The 23,395-nt window shown below is 49.4% G+C and overlaps 1 protein-coding gene across 1 annotated transcript in view; it reads right to left on the bottom strand.

Annotated features, from left to right (window-relative positions):
* The window catches only part of LOC112236747 (START domain-containing protein 10), a 34,374-nt gene extending 11,183 nt beyond the window's left edge, over window positions 1-23,191 (bottom strand). The window contains exons 1-4 of the mRNA XM_042297638.1: window positions 22,338-23,191; window positions 10,920-11,067; window positions 10,655-10,758; window positions 6,640-6,757 (exon numbers count right to left, since the gene is read on the bottom strand). Coding sequence (XP_042153572.1) covers window positions 6,640-6,757; window positions 10,655-10,758; window positions 10,920-11,067; window positions 22,338-22,493 — 526 coding nt within the window. The 5' untranslated portion in view covers window positions 22,494-23,191. The remainder of the gene's footprint in view (window positions 1-6,639; window positions 6,758-10,654; window positions 10,759-10,919; window positions 11,068-22,337) is intronic.
* Window positions 23,192-23,395: the final 204 nt, after the last annotated feature.

Below are 23,395 nucleotides of genomic sequence, written 5' to 3'. Positions count from 1 at the left end.
AAGATATCCGTCAACGCTCTCAATGGTCAAGAACTCCCCAACATTTCTCACACCACTGAACCTATCACACTCATCACTTCTGGCAATCACACTGAGACACTATCATTTCTACTCATGGACTCACCCCTTGCACCATTAGTTCTCGGCCACCCTTGGCTCACCCAACACAACCCCAGAGTTGACTGGGGTCATAACTCTATATCCATGTGGAGTAACAAGTGCCTTGAGTCCTGTTTGGTGTCTGCTTGTTCGTCTGTGTCTGATTCTGTGTTTCTAGAGGAGGCAGTGGATTTGTCTAACGTGCCCGTTGAATACCTCGACCTGAAGGAGGTGTTCAGTAAGTCCCGTGCTGCTTCTCTTCCTCCGCATCGTCCCTATGACTGTGCAATAGAATTATTGCCAGGTGAGTCTCCGCCTAAAGGCAAGTTATATTCACTCTCTGTTCCTGAGAGGGAGGCTATGGAGAGATACATCTCTGGTTCTCTGGCATCTGGATTCATTCGTCCTTCCTCTTCTCCAGCGGGGCGGGGTTCTTCTTTGTGGGGAAGAAGGACGGTTCTCTGCGTCCTTGCATTGATTACCGTGGGTTGAATAACATCACAGTGAAGAATACCTATCCCTTACCGTTGATGTCCTCAGCCTTTGAAAGGTTACAGGGAGCATCCGTGTTCACTAAGTTGGATTTACGGAATGCATATCATTTGGTTCGCATAAGGGGGGGGGGCGAATGGAAGACCGCGTTTAACACCCCCAGAGGGCACTTCGAATATTTGGTCATGCCTTTTGGGCTATCCAACTCCCCAGCGGTTTTCCAGGCACTCGTCAATGACGTGCTGAGAGATATGATTGATCAGTTCATATATGTTTACCTGGATGACATACTGATTTTTTCTTCTTCTCTCCAGGAACACGTTCAGCACGTCAGACGAGTACTTCAGAGGTTGTTGGAGAATGGACTTTTTGTCAAGGCGGAGAAATGCATTTTTCATGCACAATCCTTTCCATTCCTAGGTTACATCGTCTCGACTGAAGGTATTCGCATGGATCCTGACAAGGTTAAGGCTGTGGTGGATTGGCCAAGCCCAGATTCCCGTAAGGCCCTACAGAGGTTTCTGGGATTCGCCAATTTCTATCGGCGTTTCGTTCGCAACTTTAGCCAGATAGTCGCTCCTCTTACCGCCTTAACCTCCCCCAGAGTGACGTTCAGGTGGTCCGATACAGCCGAGGCTGCATTCGCCAAACTCAAGAGCTGCTTTGTTTCGGCTCCCATCCTCATAGCTCCCGATCCCTCGCGTCAGTTCGTGGTGGAGGTGGACGCTTCAGAGGTGGGGGTAGGTGCGGTACTTTCCCAACGTTCCTCTTCTGACAACAAGATGCACCCTTGCGCGTTCCTTTCCCATCGGTTATCACCTGCGGAACGCAACTACGACATTGGCAACAGAGAGTTGTTGGCAGTGAAGTTAGCACTGGAGGAGTGGCGCCATTGGTTAGAGGGTTCGGGGTACCTTTTATAGTTTGGACCGATCACAAAAATTTAGAATATATCAGAACCGCCAAGCGACTCAACTCCAGGCAGGCGCGGTGGGCACTCTTTTTCGGACGTTTTGACTTCTCTCTCTCGTATCGCCCGGGTTCCAAGAATGTCAAACCCGATTCCCTTTCTCGCATTTTTGACCATTCCGAACGCCCATCCACTCCCGAGTGCATCCTACCCGGGACCCTAGTGGTCTCCACACTCACATGGGAGGTTGAATCGAGGGTCAAAACGGCCTTAGAAGGGGTAACGCCTCCGCCCGGTTGCCCGCCTAATCGGTTGTTTGTGCCGGAGGGGTGTCGGTCCGATGTTATTCGGTGGGGGCATTGCTCCAACGTAGCGTGTCATCCAGGAGTCAGCCGCACTAGCTTTTTGGTTAAGCAACGCTTTTGGTGGCCACTGATGGCTCGTGACATTCACAGTTTTGTCTTGGCTTGCTCGGTTTGTGCCACTGGGAAGACTTCTAATCGACCCCCAGATGGGTTACTCCAACCGCTGTCGGTCCCTTCAAGACCCTGGTCCCACATCGCGCTAGATTTTGTTACCGCCCTCCCGCCCTCCCAGGGCAAGACGGTTGTTTTGACCGTGGTGGACCGGTTCTCGAAGGCGGCTCATTTTATTCCCTTGCCTAAATTACCATCTGCCAAGGAGACAGCGGTAACTGTCGTGGATCACGTCTTTCGCTTACATGGCCTGCCGATGGACGTAGTTTCTGACAGGGGGCCCCAATTTGTGTCCAAGTTTTGGCAAGAGTTTTGTAGGTTACTGGGAGCGAGTGTCAGCCTGTCTTCAGGGTTTCATCCCCAGAGCAACGGTCAAACGGAGAGGGCCAACCAAGATTTGGAGAGAGTGTTGCGATGTTTGGTTTCTAAGAATCCCTCTTCCTGGAGTCAACAACTCTCTATGGTTGAGTACGCTCACAATTCGTTGCCAGTGGCAGCCACGGGTCTCTCTCCGTTTGAGTGTAGTTTAGGTTACCAGCCACCTATCTTTCCCAGTACGGAGTCCGAGGTCACTGTTCCCTCCGCTCACGCTTTCATCCAGAGGTGCCGTCACGCATGGAGCAGAGCCCGTGAGACTCTTCTCCGGGTGGGGGCGCGCACCAAGGCTAAGGCCGATCGCCACCGGTCGAAGCCTCCGGTATACGTCGTTGGCCAAAGAGTGTGGCTTTCTACTAAGAACATTCCACTCCGATCCGTTTCGAACAAGCTTGCCCCCAAATTTATCGGCCCGTTCAAAGTCACCAGGATCATTAGTCCGGTGGCGGTCCGGCTCAAGCTTCCTCCGGCGTATAGGAGAATTCATCCTACCTTTCATGTGTCTAAAATAAAACCTGTGTTTCAGGCACGTATTAACCCGCCAGTCCCAGTTCCCCGCCGCCGCCACGACTTGTTGATGGGGAACCCACCTTTTCTGTCAATCGTATTTTGGACTCTAGAAGGAGGGGATGCGGATTCCAGTACCTGGTGGACTGGGAGGGTTACGGCCCGGAGGAGAGAAGTTGGGTACCTGCTAGGGACATTCTGGATCACTCCCTTATCGATGATTTCAATCGACAGGTAAATTCGCCTGGGAACGCCAAGAGGCGTTCCTAGGGGGGGGGGGTATTGTCACGGTTCATGAATCCACTGCCTCCCTTTCTCTCTCTCTCTCTCTCCCGTGTTTGTGTGGGCGTGGTTCCCAATCTCGGCCTGATTGTCTGTGCCAGCTGGAATCACTTATCTTCCCTTTATATGTTCTGTAACCAGTGTTTCTTGTTGTCAGATCGTTGTTACTTCTCTGAGGTTGTGTCGTGTGTCTGTGCTCATCTCTCACCGCCCTTGTGTGGATTATCTGCTGTGCTTCCTCCTACCCATCCGGACACACTCCCCTGGATTTCTCAGCACGCTATCATAGGAAGATGCGCCCTAGTCCCTGGGTCGGATTCCATCTGAGTACAGTCTGTCTGTCCTGTTGCTGCTGTAAACTGTATTCATTAAACCATCGTTGCTTGCATCTTGCATCCGCCTCTGTATTGTCACACAACCCATTTTAAAACACTCTACAACACCGTTCAAATTGACACAAATGCAGAACAACGCCAAATTCATGAGAAATTGAATGGATTAGAAAAAGCTATAAAAGGACAATCAAAATCCATTGGACTCCCCAATTACTGACCAGGAGCTCTATAAGAAACTAAACTATTACTGACCAGGAGCTCTATAAGAAACTAAACTATTACTGACCAGGAGCTCTATAAGAAACTTCAGGCTCTCAAATTTAAAAAACCTGCGGACCTGATGGCATCCTAAATGAGATGCTCAAACTCACTAGTGCAAAATTTAAATTGGCTATATTAAAACTGTTTAATTTGATCCTGAGTGTAGGTTATTTCCCTGACATCTGGAATCAAGGACTCATAACCAATCCCAATCTTTAAGAACGGAGACAAATTTGACCCTACCAATTACAGAGGCATTTGTGTGAACAGTAACCTGGCGAAGGTTTCCTGTAGTATTATAAATGTAAGAGTTCTAAACTTCCTTAATAAGCACAATGTCTTGAGTAAAAGACAAATTGGATTTATACCAAAACATCGCACAACTGATCATATTTACACCCGACACACCCTGATAGATAAACATGTCCACCAAAATAATACCAAAATATATGCTTGCTTTATCGACTTCCAAAAAGCATTTGATTCTATTTGGCATACAGGACTGTTCTACAATGTTACTGAAAGTGGTGTAGGGGTAAAACATATGACATAATTAAATCAATGTATACTGGCAATACGTGCAGCATTAAAATTGGTAAGAAAATAACAGAATTCTTTAACCAGCGGCGGGGTCTTTGCCAGGGTTGCAATCTGAGCCCTGCACTCTTCAATATTTACATCAACAAATTGGGCACTATTTTAGAAAAATCCTCAGCCCCTGGTGTTAGTCTCCACAATTCCGAAGTTAAATGCCTGCTCTTCGCAGATGACCTATGCCTGCTGTCACCCACAGCACATGTCCTACAGCAGAGCCTGGACCTGCTAGAGCAGTACTGCCAGACCTGGGCCCTGGCAGTAAACCCCCACAGCACATGGCCTTACAGCAGAGCCTGGACCTGCTCGAGCAGTACTGCCAAACTTGGGCCCTGGTAGTAAACCCCAAAAATACTAAAATAATGATTTGCCAGAGAAGATACAGATCTCAGGAAATTAGACCAAATTTCTCAATTGGTACAAAATATATAGAGTATTGCACACACTACAATTACTTAGGTTTAAAACTAAGCTAAACTGGAAACCTTAATGATGCAGTGAATGAACAGAGAGAGAAAGCACGCAGGGCATTCTACACCATTAAAAAGCTCATTCAAATTGAAAGACCTTTTACAATTTGGCTAAAACTAATTGAATGTGTCATTGAACCAATTGCACTTTATGGCAGCGAGGTGTGGGGTCCACTTGCAAAACAAGATTTCATCATATGGGACAAACATCCCATTTAAACACTGCATGCAGAGTTATGTAAGATTCTCCTACATGTCCAGAGGAAAACTACAAACAATGCATGCAGGGCAGAATTAGGCCAATATCCACTAATAATAAAAACTCAAAAAAGAGCAATTAAGTTTTGGAAACATTTAAAATACAGTGACCCCCTCTCATATCACTACCAAGCCCTGCAAGAGCTGAGCAAAGAAACGAGTCCCCTCATCCAGCTGGTCCTGGGGCTGAGTTCACAAACCTGTTCTACTAACACACTGAAGCCTCAGGACCAGAACATCCAATCAATCAGAATAAACCAAATTACAACACAGTCAAAACGAAACAACATTGCTTATTGGGAAACTCAAACACAAAGAAAAATGCATTGGTATCTGGCCCTAAATCGACAGTACACCGTGGCTAAATATTTGACCATGGTTACTGATCAAAACCTTAGAAAAACTTGACAAAGTACACTCAGTGAGCACAGCCTTGCCATTGAGAAGGGTAGACACAGGAAAACTTGGCTCCCTGTAGAGGAAAGGCTGTGCAACCACTGCACCACAGCAGAACCTGAGACAGAGCTGCATTTCCTGACAAAATGTAAAAAATATAAAACAATTAGAGAGTGCCATTTTCCCAAATTTGAAACCCTTATTCAGGGTTTCTAAGACCTCTCTGATGAGAATAGGCTACCCGTCCTGTTGGGGGAGGACGCAGAGAGTTGTGGGTTGACAGCGCACTTCATTGCTACCTGCCATAAGTTGAGGGACAGTGTCTGACAGACCAATCAACCTGCACATGTACTCTACTGTATACGTATTGTTAAATGTATAGTTATTTTGACCCTCTGTTGTTGTTTGATTCTCTTTTTTTTCATATGGTAAATATCCAAAATAAGCTTTGGCAAATGTACATTGTTACATCATGCCAATAAAGCAAATGTAATTTAATTGAATTGAGAGAGAACAAGAGAGAGAACCAGAGAGAGAGAGATGGAGAACAAGAGAGAGAGAGGAGAATGAGAGAGAGAGGAGAAAGAGAGAGAGAGAGAGATGGAGAACGAAAGAGAGAACGAGAGAGAGAGAGAGAGATGGAGAACAAGAGAGAGAACGAGAGAGCGAGAGAGAGAGAGAGAGAGAGATGGAGAATGAGAGAGAGAGATGGAGAATGAGAGAGAGAGAGAGAGATGGAGAACAAGAGAGAGAGAGAACAAGAGAGAGAGATGGAGAACGAGAGAGAGAGATGGAGAACGAGAGATGGGGAACGAGAGAGAGAGATGGAGAACGAGAGATGGGGAACGAGAGAGAGAGATGGAGAACGAGATGGAGAACGAGAGAGAGATGGAGAACGAGAGAGAGAGATGCGGGACTGTCCCTGTCCTACAGATCCATAGTTACTATGGCGATTTCTGTTGAAAGAAGGTCCTGAGTATGAATCATTCATTAACTCTCCAAGCACATTAACCACCTGGTGGCTCCTGAGAGGACGGCTGATAATAATGTCTGGAATGGTGTAAATGGAATGGTATCAAACATGTGGTTTCCATGTGATTCATACCATTCCATTGACTCCATTCCAGCCATTACTATGAGCTGTCCTCCTCTCAGAAACCTCCACTGAGTCTTGTGTGTATTACCTTTTGGGTCCACGTGTGCCAGGTAGGTAAGAGTGCAGTGGTTCGGTCCGTGGCTCTGGATCAGGTAGCCAGTCTGGATGGACACAGCTCGTACCATGTCCTTCTTTGGGGGGTATTTCTACAGGAACAGTGGAACAGCCCTAGTTAGCACAGAACACCCCTATCTGAGGAAATGGTCTCAACCACTGACACTAGGTTCAATTGCTGTAAATACAATTGACTCCAGATATTTGGGTTTGTTTTTGCATGAGTGCACAATACAGCCATAACATGCTGTCATGACTTCCGCCGAAGTCAGCTCCTCTCCTTGTTCGTTCGGCGATCGACGTCACCGGCTTTCTAGCCATCGCCGCTCATATTTCCATTTGTTTTGTCTTGTTTCCATACACACCTGGTTTTCATTCCCTAATCACACTGAATGTATTTAGTCCTCTGTTCCCCTCCAGGTCTTTGTGTGAAATTGTTTTGATGTTATGTGGGTATTGTTACACGCCAGACTTCTGTTAATGTTCTGTGTTTTGGGCACGTTTTATGTACTTATGTGCTTTCGTTTGGACCGGAATGAAAAGTGCGACTGTTAACGACAGTCTGCTCTCCTGCACCTCTGACTCCGCCTCCAGTACACACCATTAACACATGGAAATATCCAAAGCAATTCAATCAAAATGAATTTGAATTTAAAAAATTAGGAACTGCCCTGCACTTAAACAGAGTTTAAATTTAAAAGATGATATTCACTTACCAAGAGTTTAATGCACAAAGTAATATATATTCTGGAGGGGTAAAGTGATTCTCTCTCCTCTCCTGTAGATCTACAGCTCTGTCATCTGACCATGTCTCCAATAACCCTCACCTCCCACTAAACCCAATAACCCTCACCTCCCACTAAACTCAATAACTCTCACCTCTCACTAAACCCAATAACCCTCACCTCCCACTAAATCCAATAACCCTCACCTCCCACTAAACCCAATAACTCTCACCTCTCACTAAACCCAATAACCCTCACCTCCCACTAAACCCAATAATCCTCACCTCCCACTAAACCCAATAAGTATCACCTCCCACTAAACTCAATAACCCTCACCTCCCACTAAACCCAATAACCCTCACCTCTCACTAAACTCAATAACCCTCACCTCCCACTAAACCCAATAACCCTCACCTCTCACTAAACCCAATAACCCTCACCTCCCACTAAACCCAATAACCCTCACCTCCCACTAAACCCAATAACCCTCACCTCCAACTAAACCCAATAATCCTCACCTCCCACTAAACCCAATAAGTATCACCTCCCACTAAACTCAGTAACCCTCACCTCCCACTAAACCCAATAATCCTCACCTCCCACTAAACTCAATAAACCTCACCTCCCACTAAACCCAATAACTCTCACCTCCCACTAAACCCAATAACCCTCACCTCCCACTAAACCCAATAACCCTCACTAAACTCAATGTGAGAAAAGTAGCTATGTTTGTGTGGATGTATGCTGTTCTTTATCGTGTCTTGCAGGTTTGTTGAGTGTTTGCGTGTGTAAGCTTACAGCAGCAGCAGTCACGTGAGTTTTCCACTTAACATTGATCACTCACACACACACAGCACACAAGAGAGAGAGAGAAAAAGAGAAACATGTTGAGTGCTTCCTTCTAGACAGGATGCCTTGATCTCGCTGTCTTCCTCCACTGGGCAGAAAAAGAACCACAGCATGTGGGCCTAATTCCAAACCAAACCGTTATCCCCTTCCTTTCTGCCCCAGGTGACTAGTCTTGTCAGGTCTGATTGAACAGGATAAAGGAGAGTGGTATTATAAGGGTTCTAGAAGGCTCTTCCAATAAGCTCAAGTCAAGGTTCTACCATCTTGCTTTCAACTTCTCAAAGGTCTTGAAGGACAGATTCTGAAGGACAGATCGGAAGGAGATACATTTTCAGTTTGGCATTAAACCACTGTACTGTCTGAGTGATCTAACCCGGAGCAACCACTGCCCTATCCAGCGCACACACACACACACACACACAGGCTTTGTCCAGCATTAGCAGTGGCACGGACCAATAAAGCTTTATTCAAATGCCAGAGGATTATTTAACCAAATACAATCTTACTAAAGTGAGCAAATAGTCCACTTAAACACACATTTAAACACATGACACACCTTTATCAAACTGCACCTACGTAGCCAAACACAACCAGTGAAGATGCTCCATGTTCATTTAAATAGAGTGGACAGTCCCACAGTAGCATTTGTTTCCCAATGACGTCAAGGGAGACTAGGCTTCAGGTCTATTCTCTTCTGTTTCTCCCTGTAGAGCATCACACAACCAGTTATAGTTAGAGTTATAGTACAGGAACAGGGTTGGAGTGCCCTGAGGGAGACTAGGCTTCAGGTCTATTCTCTTCTGTTTCTCCCTGTAGAGCATCACACAACCAGTTATAGTTAGAGTTATAGTACAGGAACAGGGTTGGAGAGCCCTGAGGGAGACTAGGCTTCAGGTCTATTCTCTTCTGTTTCTCCCTGTAGAGCATCACACAACCAGTTATAGTTAGAGTTATAGTACAGGAACAGGGTTGGAGTGCCCTGAGGGAGAAGGTATAGTACAGGAACAGGGTTGGAGAGCCCTGAGGGAGACAGTATAGTACAGGAACAGGGTTGGAGAGCCCTGAGGGAGACAGTATAGTACAGGAACAGGGTTGGAGAGCCCTGAGGGAGACAGTATAGTACAGGAACAGGGTTGGAGAGCCCTGAGGGAGAAGGTATAGTACAGGAACAGGGTTGGAGAGCCCTGAGGGAGACAGTATAGTACAGGAACAGGGTTGGAGAGCCCTGAGGGAGAAGGTATAGTACAGGAACAGGGTTGGAGAGCCCTGAGGGAGAAGGTATAGTACAGGAACAGGGTTGGAGAGCCCTGAGGGAGACAGTATAGTACAGGAACAGGGTTGGAGAGCCCTGAGGGAGACAGTATAGTACAGGAACAGGGTTGGAGAGCCCTGAGGGAGATGGTATAGTTCAGGAACAGGGTTGCAGAGCCCTGAGGGAGAAGGTATAGTTCAGGAACAGGGTTGGAGAGCCCTGAGGGAGATGGTATAGTACAGGAACAGGGTTGCAGAGCCCTGAGGGAGAAGGTATAGTACAGGAACAGGGTTGGAGAGCCCTGAGGGAGAAGGTATAGTTCAGGAACAGGGTTGGAGAGCCCTGAGGGAGAAGGTATAGTTCAGGAACAGGGTTGGAGAGCCCTGAGGGAGACAGTACAGTACAGGAACAGGGTTGGAGAGCCCTGAGGGATATCCTTCCTGTTTGGCCCTGTCCGGGGGTGTCCTCGGATGGGGCCACAGTGTCTCCTGACCCCTCCTGTCTCAGCCTCCAGTATTTATGCTGCAGTAGTTTATGTGTCGGAGGGCTAGGGTCAGTTTGTTATATCTGGAGTACTTCTCCTGTCCTATTCGGTGTCCTGTGTGAATCTAAGTGTGCATTCTCTAATTCTCTCCTTCTCTCTTTCTTTCTCTCTCTCGGAGGACCTGAGCCCTAGGACCATGCCCCAGGACTACCTGACATGATGACTCCTTGCTGTCCCCAGTCCATCTGACCGTGCTGCTGCTCCAGTTTCAACTGTTCTGCCTTATTATTATACGACCATGCTGGTCATTTATGAACATTTGAACATCTTGGCCATGTTGTGTTAAAATCTCCACCCGGCACAGCCAGAAGAGGACTGGCCACCCCACATAGCCTGGTTCCTCTAGGTTTCTTCCTAGGTTTTGGCCTTTCTAGGGAGTTTTTCCTAGCCACCGTGCTTCTACACCTGCATTGCTTGCTGTTTGGGGTTTTAGGCTGGGTTTCTGTACAGCACTTTGAGATATCAGCTGATGTACGAAGGGCAATATAAATACATTTGATTTGATTTGATTTGAGGGAGAAGGTATAGTACAGGAACAGGGTTGGAGAGCCCTGAGGGAGAAGGTATAGTACAGGGTTCTGGACCAGGATACTCTCTCCCTGTACATGTTTATACTTACAGCATGTTTGACAGAGTAGTTCATGATGATGTAATCACTGCCAGTGGGCAGCCAAGAGCGCAGCGTGATGACGTCACGGTTCCTCAGCGGCTTGGGACACTTCCCTAGACACAGACGAGGAGGAGCCTCATTAACATACACACACTGAATATGTGTGTGTGTGTGTTTATATGTGTGTGTGTGCGTGTGTGTGTGTGTATATGTGCGTGTGTGTGTGCGTGCGTGCGTGCGTGTGTGTGTGTATGTGTGTATGTGTGTGTCGTACAGGAGTAGTAGCCCACATCTGCGTTAACAGTGAGTTTTCCGATGTCGAAGGTTTCGATGACGTTCGCGTCCCATTTCCTCCGGTACTCGATGTCATGGAGAACATCATACATGGTCTCAGCTGGCACGTTCTTACACGACATCCGACACTGCAGGAGAGACACACACATTTAATAAATAGTCAACACACACAGTCATACACACACACACACCTACCGTTATTTGACCAAACACGCACTTGTGTGTGTGTGTGTGTGTGTGTGTGTGTGTGTGTGTGTTTGTGGGGTGGGGGAGGGGAGGGGAGGGGCAGTTTAATAGGAAAACCGTGGGCACAACATCAGGCTCTTAAAAAGTGAGAGCACACACACCAGTGGCCTGCAAAACTGCCCTAGAGTAGCGCCATCTCCATGGTTACCTCAGCCAGGGGAAGACTCCACACCACAACAACACTGACAGAAGATAGGGAGGGGAGAAAGCCATAGAGGGCACTACTTTTAACCCCAGCTACACGGGGATAACCCAGACCAAAAGCAGCGCACTACCCATCAACAGCCTTGTGGGTCTGTGTTTGGAGGAATGAGCTGTGTGTGTATGTGTGTGTGTGTGTGTGTGTGTGTGTGTGTGTGTGTGTGTGTGTGTGTGTGTGTGTGCGTGTGTGTGTGTGTGTGGGACTAAGGACTTAAAAGTCACAATGGAGCTGAGAGAATAATGGAATGATTGTGTCCGCGGGGCAGATTGAAACAGGAGAGGAAAAAAGAGAGGGAGGGAGAGAGAAGACATCACTGTAATTCTGTTAAAGTCATTCAGTATACTCCTCTACTGATGAGGACAGGAGAGACAAATGTCTGCTGTTTGCTGATGATCTGGTGCTTCTGTCACCAACCAAGGAGGGCCTACAGCAGCACCTAGATCTTCTGCACAGATTCTGCCAGACCTGGGCCCTGACAGTAAATCTCAGTTAGACCAAAATAATGGTGTTCCAAAAAAGGTTCAGTTGCCAGGACCACAAATACAAATTCCATCTAAACACCGTTGCCCTAGAGCACACAAAAAAATATACATACCTTGGCCTAAACATCAGCGCCACAGGTAACTTCCACAAAGCTGTGAACGATCTGAGAGACAAGGCAAGAAGGGCATTCTACAACCACCTAAAAGGAATCGATTCCCAAACCTTCCATAACAATGCCATCAACGACAGAGAGATGAACCTGGAGAAGAGTCCCCAAAGCAAGCTGGTCCTGGGGCTCTGTTCACAAACACAAACACACCCCACAGAGCACCAGGACAGCAACTGCAACACAATTAGACCCAACCAAATCATGAGAAAACAAAAAGATGATTACTTGACACATTGGAAAGAATTAACAAAAAACAGAGCAAACTAGAATGCTATTTGGCCCTAAACAGAGAGTACATAGTGGCAGAATACCTGACCACTGTGACTGACCCTAAACAGAGAGTACACAGCAGCAGAATACCTGACCACTGTGACTGACCCAAACTTAAGGAAAGCTTTGACTATGTACAGACTCAGTGAGCATAGCCTTGCTATTGAGAAAGGCCACCGTAGGCAGACCTGGCTCTCAAGAGAAGACAGGCTATGTGCACACTGCCCACAAAATGAGGTTGAAACTGAGCTGCACTTCCTAACCTCCTGCCAAATGTATGACCATATTAGAGACACATATTTCCCTCAGATTACACAGATCCACAAAGAATTTGAAAACAAATCCAATTTGGGTGAAATACCAGTGTGCAATCACAGCAGCAAGATGTGTGACCTGTTGCCACAAGAAAAGGGCAACCAGTGAAGAACAAACACCATTGTAAATACAATCGATATTTATTTATTTTCCCTTTTGTACTTTAACTATTTGTACATCATTATACCACTGTATAAAGACAATGACATTTGAAATGTCTCTATTCCTTTGAAACTTTTGTGATGTTTACTGCTCATTTCTGATTGTTTATTTCACTTTGGTTTATTATCTAGTTGCTTTGGCGACATAAACATATGTTCCCCATGACAATAAATCCCCTTAAACTGAATTGAGAGAGAGAGAGACATGGAGAATGGTGTTTGTGAACCGTCAATTGACAGTCCTGTGGGCCAGACACTGCATGCTCACAGTCACATGATACACGACCTCTAACCTGATACACACACACCCTCCCCCCTGCATCAGACTGCACTACAGTCAGCTGCTGTGTTTAATCCAACATTCCTCCTTGTCCCAGTCTACCACCCCCCCAGGCCTGTCAAAGCTCATCTGTTCTGCTGGACACGGGTAAAGGAACGTGGAAGAGAAGGATGAGAGGGTAGGAGTGTGTATCTGTATACCATCAGTGAGTAGGGGTTCCCTCAGTCCTCAGGGTGTGTGTGGGCTGGGGAAAGACCAAACAGTACCCAGCAGTCTGACAGACTATCAAGCCACCCACATATCACACACACACCGTTCACATTTACATACAGAAGGATAGCTCAGCTGCCTTAGTGTGTGTGTGTGTGTGTGTGTGTGTGTGTGTGTGTGTGTGTGTGTGTGTGTGTGTGTGTGTGTGTGTGTGTGTGTGTGTGTGTGTGTGTATGTGTGTGTGTGTCAGTATAATGCTGATGATATGGCTGACCAATGGTTACTGGCTATTAGATGATTGATGATAATGATGCTGATAATAACAACACTATGGATCTTTCCCCGGGTTTCAATGTCTCTGCACTTTACATGTCACTGTTCTTTACTGCTATAGACCCTCAGGGAGAACACTACAACAGCCCCCTCAGGGAGATGAGAACACTACAACAGCCACCTCAGGGAGATGAGAACACTACAACAGCCACCTCAGGGAGAACATTACAACAGCCCCCTCAGGGAGATGAGAACACTACAACAGCCACCTCAGGGAGATGAGAACACTACAACAGCCACCTCAGGGAGAACATTACAACAGCCCCTCAGGGAGATGAGAACACTACAACAGCCACCTCAGGGAGATGAGAACACTACAACAGCCACCTCAGGGAGGAGAACATTACAACAGCCACCTCAGGGAGGAGAACATTACAACAGCCACCTCAGGGAGGAGAACACTACAACAGCCACCTCAGGGAGGAGAACACTACAACAGCCCCCTCAGGGAGGAGAACACTACAACAGCCCCCTCAGTGGAGAACACTACAACAGCCCCTCAGTGGGAACACTACAACAGCCCCCTCAGGGAGAACACTACAACAGCCCCCACAGGAGAACACTACAACAGCCTCCACAGTGAGAACACTACAACAGCCCCCTCAGGGAGAACACTACAACAGCCCCTCAGGGAGAACACTACAACAGCCCCCTCAGGGAGAACACTACAACAGTCCCCTCAGGGAGAACACTACAACAGTCCCCTCAGGGAGAACACTACAACAGCCCCTCAGTGGGAACACTACAACAGCCCCCTCAGTGAGAACACTACAACAGCCCCCTCAGTGAGAACACTACAACAGCCCCCTCAGGGAGAGGAGAACACTACAACAGCCCCTCAGGGAGAGCAGAACACTACAACAGCCCCCTCAGGGAGAACACTACAACAGCCCCCTCAGGGAGAGGAGAACACTACAACAGCCCCCTCAGGGAGAGGAGAACACTACAACAGCCCCCTCAGGGAGAACATTACAACAGCCCCCTCAGGGAGAACATTACAACAGCCCCTCAGTGAGAACATTACAACAGCCCCCTCAGGGAGAGGAGAACACTACAACAGCCCCCTCAGGGAGAGGAGAACACTACAACAGCCCCCTCAGGGAGAACATTACAACAGCCCCTCAGTGAGAACATTACAACAGCCCCCTCAGGGAGAGGAGAACACTACAACAGCCCCCTCAGGGAGAGGAGAACACTACAACAGCCCCCTCAGGGAGAGGAGAACACTACAACAGCCCCCTCAGGAGAACACTACAACAGCCCCCTCAGGGAGAACACTACAACAGCCCCTCAGGGAGAACACTACAACAGCCCCCTCAGGGAGAGGAGAACACTACAACAGCCCCCTCAGGGAGAACATTACAACAGCCCCCTCAGGGAGAACATTACAACAGCCCCTCAGTGAGAACATTACAACAGCCCCCTCAGGGAGATGAGAACACTACAACAGTCCCCTCAGGGAGAACATTACAACAGCCCCCTCAGTGAGAACACTACAACAGCACCCTCGGGGAGATGAGAACACTACAACAGCCCCCTCAGTGAGAGGAGAACACTACAACAGCCACCTCAGGGAGAACACTACAACAGCCCCCTCAGGGAGAACACTACAACAGCCCCCTCAGTGGGAGGAGAACACTACAACAGCCACCTCAGTGAGAGGAGAACACTACAACAGCCCCCTCAGTGAGAACACTACAACAGCCCCCTCTGGGAGAACACTACAAAAGCCACCTCTGGGAGAACACTACAACAGCCCCCTCAGTGGGAGGAGAACACTACAACAGCCACCTCAGTGAGATGAGAACACTACAACAGCCCCCTACAACAGTGAGAACACTACAACAGCCCCCCCTCAGGGAGATGAGAACACTACAACAGTCCCCTCAGGGAGAACATTACAACAGCACCCTCAGTGGGAGGAGAACACTACAACAGCCCTCAGTGAGATGAGAACACTACAACAGTCCCCTCAGGAGAACACTACAACAGCCCCCTCAGGGAGAGTGAGAACACTACAACAGTCCCCTCAGGGAGAACCCCTCAGGAGAGGAGAACACTACAACAGCCCCTCAGTGAGATGAGAACACTACAACAGCCCCCTCAGGGAGATGAGAACACTACAACAGCCACCTCAGGAGAACACTACAACAGCCCCTCAGTGAGAGGAGAACACTACAACAGCCCCCTCAGTGAGATGAGAACACTACAACAGTCCCCTCAGGGAGAACACTACAACAGCCCCCTCAGTGAGAGTGAGAACACTACAACAGCCCCTCAGTGAGAGGAGAACACTACAACAGCGCCCTCAGGGAGAACAATACAACAGCCCCTCAGGGAGAACAATACAACAGCCCCCTCAGGGAGAGGAGAACACTACAACAGCCCCTCAGGGAGAACAGTGAGAACACTACAACAGCCCCCTCAGGGAGAACATTACAACAGCCCCCTCAGTGAGAACACTACAACAGCCACCTCAGGGAGAACATTACAACAGCCCCCTCAGTGAGAGGAGAACACTACAACAGCCCCCTCAGGGAGAACACTACAACAGCCCCCTCAGTGAGAGGAGAACACTACAACAGCCCCCTCAGGGAGAACACTACAACAGCCCCCTCAGGGAGAACACTACAACAGCCCCCTCAGTGGGAGGAGAACACTACAACAGCCACCTCAGTGAGAGGAGAACATTACAACAGCCCCCTCAGTGAGAGCACTACAACAGTCCCCTCAGGGAGAACACTACAACAGCCCCTCAGGAGAACACTACAACAGCCCCTCAGGGAGAACACTACAACAGCCCCCTCAGTGGGAGGAGAACACTACAACAGCCACCTCAGTGAGAGGAGAACATTACAACAGCCCCCTCAGTGAGAACACTACAACAGCCCCCTCAGGGAGATGAGAACACTACAACAGTCCCCTCAGTGAGAGGAGAACACTACAACAGCCACCTCAGGGAGAACACTACAACAGCCCCCTCAGTGAGAGGAGAACACTACAACAGCCCCTCAGTGAGATGAGAACACTACAACAGTCCCCTCAGGGAGAACACTACAACAGCCCCCTCAGTGAGAGGAGAACACTACAACAGTCCCCTCAGGGAGAACACTATAACAGCCCCCTCAGGGAGATGAGAACACTACAACAGCCCCTCAGGGAGAACATTACAACAGCCCCTCAGGAGAACATTACAACAGCCCCCTCAGTGAGAGGAGAACACTACAACAGCCCCCTCAGTGAGAGGAGAACACTACAACAGCCACCTCAGGGAGAACATTACAACAGCCCCCTCAGTGAGAGGAGAACACTACAACAGCCCCCTCAGTGAGAACACTACAACAGCCCCTCAGTGAGAACATTACAACAGCCCCCTCAGGGAGAGGAGAACACTACAACAGCCCCCTCAGGGAGAACACTACAACAGCCCCTCAGTGAGAACACTACAACAGCCCCCTCAGTGAGAGGAGAACACTACAACAGCCCCCTCAGGGAGAGAAGAACACTGCAACAGCCCCCTCATGGAGAACACTACAACAGCCCCCTCAGGAGAACATTACAACAGCCCCCTCAGTGAGAACACTACAACAGCCCCCTCAGTGAGAGGAGAACACTACAACAGCCCCCTCAGTGAGAGGAGAACACTACAACAGCCCCTCAGTGAGAACACTACAACAGCCCCTCAGTGAGAACACTACAACAGCCCCTCAGTGAGAACACTACAACAGCCCCTCAGGGAGAACATTACAACAGCCCCCTCAGGGAGAATATTACAACAGCCCCCTCAGTGAGAGGAGAACACTACAACAGCCCCCTTAGTGAGAGGAGAACATTACAACAGCCCCTCAGGGAGAACACTACAACAGCCCCCTCAGTGAGAACACTACAACAGCCCCCTCAGTGATAACACTACAACAGCCCCCTCAGGGAGAACACTACAACAGCCCCCTCAGTGAGAGGAGAACACTACAACAGCCCTCAGTGAGAACACTACAACAGCCCCCTCAGTGAGAACACTACAACAGCCCCCTCAGGAGAACATTACAACAGCCCCTCAGTGAGAACACTACAACAGCCCCCTCAGTGAGAGGAGAACACTACAACAGCCCCCTCAGTGAGAACACTACAACAGCCCCCTCAGTGAGGAGGACACTACAACAGCCCCCTCAGTGAGAGGAGAACACTACAACAGCCCCCTCAGTGAGAACACTACAACAGCCCCTCAGTGAGAACACTACAACAGCCCCTCAGTGAGAACACTACAACAGCCCCCTCAGGGAGAACACTACAACAGCCCCCTCAGGGAGAACACTACAACAGCCCCCTCAGTGGGAGGAGAACACTACAACAGCCCCCTCAGTGGGAGGAGAACACTACAACAGCCCCCTCAGTGGGGGAGAACACTACAACAGCCCCCAGGGAGAACACTACAACAGCCCCCTCAGTGAGAGGAGAACACTACAACAGCCCCCCCTCAGGGAGAACACTACAACAGCCCCCCTCAGGGAGAACACTACAACATCCCCCTCAGGGAGAACACTACAACATCCCCCTCAGGGAGAACACTACAACATCCCCTCAGGGAGAACACTACAACAGCCCCCTCAGGGAGAACACTACAACAGCCCCTCAGTGAGAGGAGAACACTACAACAGCCCCCTCAGGGAGAACACTACAACATCCCCCTCAGGGAGAACACTACAACAGCCCCCTCAGGGAGAACACTACAACAGCCCCCTCAGGGAGAGGAGAACACTACAACAGCCCCCTCGGGGAGAGGAGAACACTACAACAGCCCCCTCAGGGAGAGGAGAACACTACAACAGACTGGATACCACACTCACACACATGTATCAGCTGGGAGCATCCGTGCTTTTATCCAAGTTTATAGATAGAAGAACAGGACCATAGCATCACTGCCTCCTGCACACACACACACACACACACACACACACACACACACACACACACACACACACACACACACACACACACACACACACACACACACACACACACACACACACACACACACACACACACACACACACACACCAGGGTTTAGAGAGACACACACAAGGATGTAATGGTTTGAGGGCTACTCCCATCAGTGTATCCTGCTCTCTCTTAACTGAGCAAAAACACAAACACACAGTCTCACACCTTTATCCCCTATGGCTATGAGTGCAGAGAGAGACACGGCCTCTCCTTAAGCACACATTACCTACGCTGTGACATTACCTACGCTGTGACATTATCCACTCTGTGACATTATCCACTCTGTGACATTATCCACTCTGTGACATTACCCGTGCCGTGCCATTACCCGCACTGTGACATTACCCGCACTGTGACATTACCCGCACTGTGACATTACCCATGCTGTGACATTACCCGTGCTGTGACATTACCCGCGCTGTGACATTACCCGCGCTGTGACATTACCCACTCTGTGACATTACCCACGCTGTGACATTACCCGCGCTGTGACATTACCCACGCTGAGACATTACACACGCTGAGACATTACCCACGCTGAGACATTACCCACGCCGTGACATTACCCACGCTGAGACATTACCCGCGCTGTGACATTACCCACGCTGTGACATTACCCGCGCTGTGACATTACCCACGCTGTGACATTACCCACACTGTGACATTACCCACGCTGAGACATTACCCACGCTGTGACATTACCCACGCTGTGACATTACCCACGCTGTGACATTACCCACGCTGTGACATTACCCGCGCTGTGACATTACCCACGCTGTGACATTACCCACGCTGAGACATTACCCGCGCTGTGACATTACCCACTCTGTGACATTACCCACGCTGAGACATTACCCACGCTGAGACATTACCCGCGCTGTGACATTACCCACGCTGTGACATTACCCACGCTGTGACATTACCCGCACTGTGACATTACCCACTCTGTGACATTACCCACGCTGAGACATTACCCACGCTGTGATATTACCCGCGCTGTGACATTACCTACGCTGAGACATTACCCACGCTGAGACATTACCCGCGCTGTGACATTACCCACGCTGTGACATTACCCACGCTGAGACATTACCCACGCTGTGACATTACCCCGCTGTGACATTACCCACGCTGTGACATTACCCACGCTGAGACATTACCCATGCTGAGACATTACCCACGCTGAGACATTACCCACGCTGTGACATTACCCACGCTGTGACATTACCCACGCTGAGACATTACCCACGCTGAGACATTACCCGCGCTGTGACATTACCCACGCTGTGACATTACCCACGCTGTGACATTACCCGCACTGTGACATTACCCACTCTGTGACATTACCCACGCTGAGACATTACCCACGCTGTGACATTACCCGCGCTGTGACATTACCCGCACTGAGACATTACCCACGCTGAGACATTACCCACGCTGTGACATTACCCACTCTGTGACATTACCCACGCTGAGACATTACCCGCGCTGAGACATTACCCGCGCTGTGACATTACCCACGCTGTGACATTACCCCGCTGAGACATTACCCACGCTGTGACATTACCCGCGCTGAGACATTACCCACGCTGAGACATTACCCGCGCTGTGACATTACCCACGCTGAGACATTACCCACGCTGAGACATTACCCACGCTGAGACATTACCCGCGCTGAGACATTACCCACGCTGTGACATTACCCGCGCTGTGACATTACCCACGCTGTGACATTACCCACGCTGTGACATTACGCACTCTGTGACAAATCAGGCAAACGGACACTTAGAGACAGATAGATTCCAGCTAATGAAACAGGTTTACTGCCTACCTACCATATGTTTCCTTCTCTATGACCACTACCCCACCAGGTGCCAAAACTGACGGTCATGTCTGTCAAAAATAATGTGTCAGTTAATGTACCTGCACTCACAGGTTGCAGAACAGGAATCTCTGTGGGAAACAGAACAAGACTTCCACCTGCAGCTTCTCACACACACACACACACACACACACACACACACACACACACACACACACACACACACACACACACACACCCACACACACACACACACACACACACACCCACACACACACACACCCACACACACACACACACACACACCTGAGTTTACACTAGTGTGACGTCAGAGCTGATTAATCATGTGTACAGTACACACATTTCCTCTTTCACCTTCAATTTCCCCTCCACCTCCCTTCCACCTCCCCTCCACCTCCCTTCCTCAAACAACTCCATGTGAGAACACCTGTTTGTCCGCTGTCCTGCCACAGACCCGGATACATGCAGCACACACCTGGCCCTGGCCTTGGCCCAATACTTTAACACCTGGCCCTGGCCCTGGCCCTGGCCCTGGCCCAATACTTTAACACCTGGCCCTGGCCCAGTACTTTAACACCTGGCCCTGGCCCAGTACTTTAACACCTGGCCCTGGCCCAGTACTTTAACACCTGGCCCTGGCCCAATACTTTAACACCTGGCCCTGGCCCAGTACTTTAACACCTGGCCCTGGCCAATACTTTAACACCTGGCCCTGGCCCAATACTTTAACACCTGGCCCTGGCCCAATACTTTAACACCTGGCCCTGGCCCTACTTTAACACCTGGCCCTGGCCCAATACTTTAACACCTGGCCCTGGCCCTGGCCCTGGCCCTGGCCCAATACTTTAACACCTGGCCCTGGCCCAGTACTTTAACACCTGGCCCTGGCCCCTAACACCTGGCCCAATACTTTAACACCTGGCCCTGGCCCTGGCCCTGGCCCAATACTTTAACACCTGGCCCAGTACTTTAACACCCGGCCCTGGCCCAGTACTTTAACACCTGGCCCTGGCCCAGTACTTTAACACCTGGCCCTGGCCCAGTACTTTAACACCTGGCCCTGGCCCAATACTTAACACCTGGCCCTGGCCCCTTTAACACCTGGCCCTGGCCCAGTACTTTAACACCTGGCCCTGGCCCAGTACTTTAACACCTGGCCCTGGCCCAATACTTTAACACCTGGCCCTGGCCCAGTACTTTAACACCTGGCCCTGGCCCAGTACTTTAACACCTGGCCCTGGCCCAGTACTTTAACACCTGGCCCTGGCCCAGTACTTTAACACCTGGCCCTGGCCCAGTACTTTAACACCTGGCCCTGGCCCAGTACTTTAACACCTGGCCCTGGCCCAGTACTTTAACACCTGGCCCTGGCCCAATACTTTAACACCTGGCCCTGGCCCAGTACTTTAACACCTGGCCCTGGCCCAGTACTTTAACACCCCTGGCCCAGTACTTTAACACCTGGCCCTGGCCCAGTACTTTAACACCTGGCCCTGGCCCAGTACTTTAACACCTGGCCCCCAATACTTTAACCCTGGCCCAATACTTTAACACCTGGCCCTGGCCCAGTCTTTAACACCTGGCCCTGGCCCAGTACTTTAACACCTGGCCCTGGCCCAGTACTTTAACACCTGGCCCTGGCCCAGTACTTTAACACCTGGCCCTGGCCCAATACTTTAACACCTGGCCCTGTACTTTAACAATCTAGATTTCCTTTTTTCCCTGTAAATAACACTTCCTTTCCCTCCTTTGAGTAATATTATGAAAGGGTTTCAGTTTAGGACATTATGACTTGTGCTATGGGACTGTGTGACCGAGGTAACCCATATGGTGTCCTCTATTCCTCACATTTTCCATTCACCTGAGTACCGGCCTACCCTGTTCTCACCTTAATCTTGTGGAGTGACTTCTCCTCGTCTCCTCCTATAGTCTGAGTCCACACTGTCATGTCCGTCTTATTGTAGGTCAGACTCCAGCCCTCCTCACAACCGCACTCCTCCTTGAAGCTGCTGAATACCCGGTCATCCGGGATCAACACCGACATAGTCTTTTACCAGGTAGCGCGAGCTCGCTCTTCTGCAGTTCACTGGGAAGAACAACGATCGGACCAAACCGAGGTAGGGAAACTCCCGATGGCGGAGAGACCCGAAGCAGACTGGGACGAACGGGCGCCGGTGAGGAGTGACTGAGCTAAACGACGTAACGTTACACCTCTTATCCTCTGAGTGGATTATTCCTATAATGTAATTTCTTTATCACACACACTGAGCACGCAATCCGCGTATTGTGATGATGTGTGCTTAGAAAGGAGAGTTGCTGAACAAACACGAAGAACGCACAAAAACACGGGTATAAAAATACAAACATCTACAGTTTTCATAGAAACTATACAAACACGTGAGTGGAAGCTTTCCGGTGTTTATCTTATAACATTATTGACCCTCTGGCGTGAATCAATTTCAGCTCAATATGGTCCACAGCAGCTATATAAGTGAGACATATGTGTCCGCTGTCTCACCGCGACTCCACTAGAGATGAGAGGCTGACAAGTCGGATGGTTATGATCAATTGTTGCGCGTTTACATTTCAGTTCCCCTGCGTCGCTGTGTGCCCCCCTACGGTCACTCGACGTCGTCGGGGGTGGATGGTGCAGTGTGACGAATAGAGGAAAGCGTTGGAGACACACAGAGAAGCAATACCAGATTGACAACCGCCCACTCGGCTACGTGCACATGTAACGGATGTGAAACGGCTAGCTAGTTAGCGGTGGTGCGCGCTAAATAGCGTTTCAATCGGCAACGTCACTTACTCTGAGACCTTGAAGTAGTGGTTCCCCTTGCTCTGCAAGGTTCGCGGTTTTTGTGGAGTGATGGGTAATGATGCTTCGAGGGGGTGACTGTTGTTGATGTGTGCAGAGGGTCCCTGGTTCGCGCCCGGGTATGGGCG

Source organism: Oncorhynchus tshawytscha, linkage group LG14 (assembly GCF_018296145.1).
Source record: "Oncorhynchus tshawytscha isolate Ot180627B linkage group LG14, Otsh_v2.0, whole genome shotgun sequence".
Taxonomy (NCBI): Eukaryota; Metazoa; Chordata; class Actinopteri; order Salmoniformes; family Salmonidae; genus Oncorhynchus; species Oncorhynchus tshawytscha.
The sequence above is the reverse complement of the archived record's forward strand: the minus strand, read 5'-3'. Positions and strand labels throughout refer to the sequence as shown.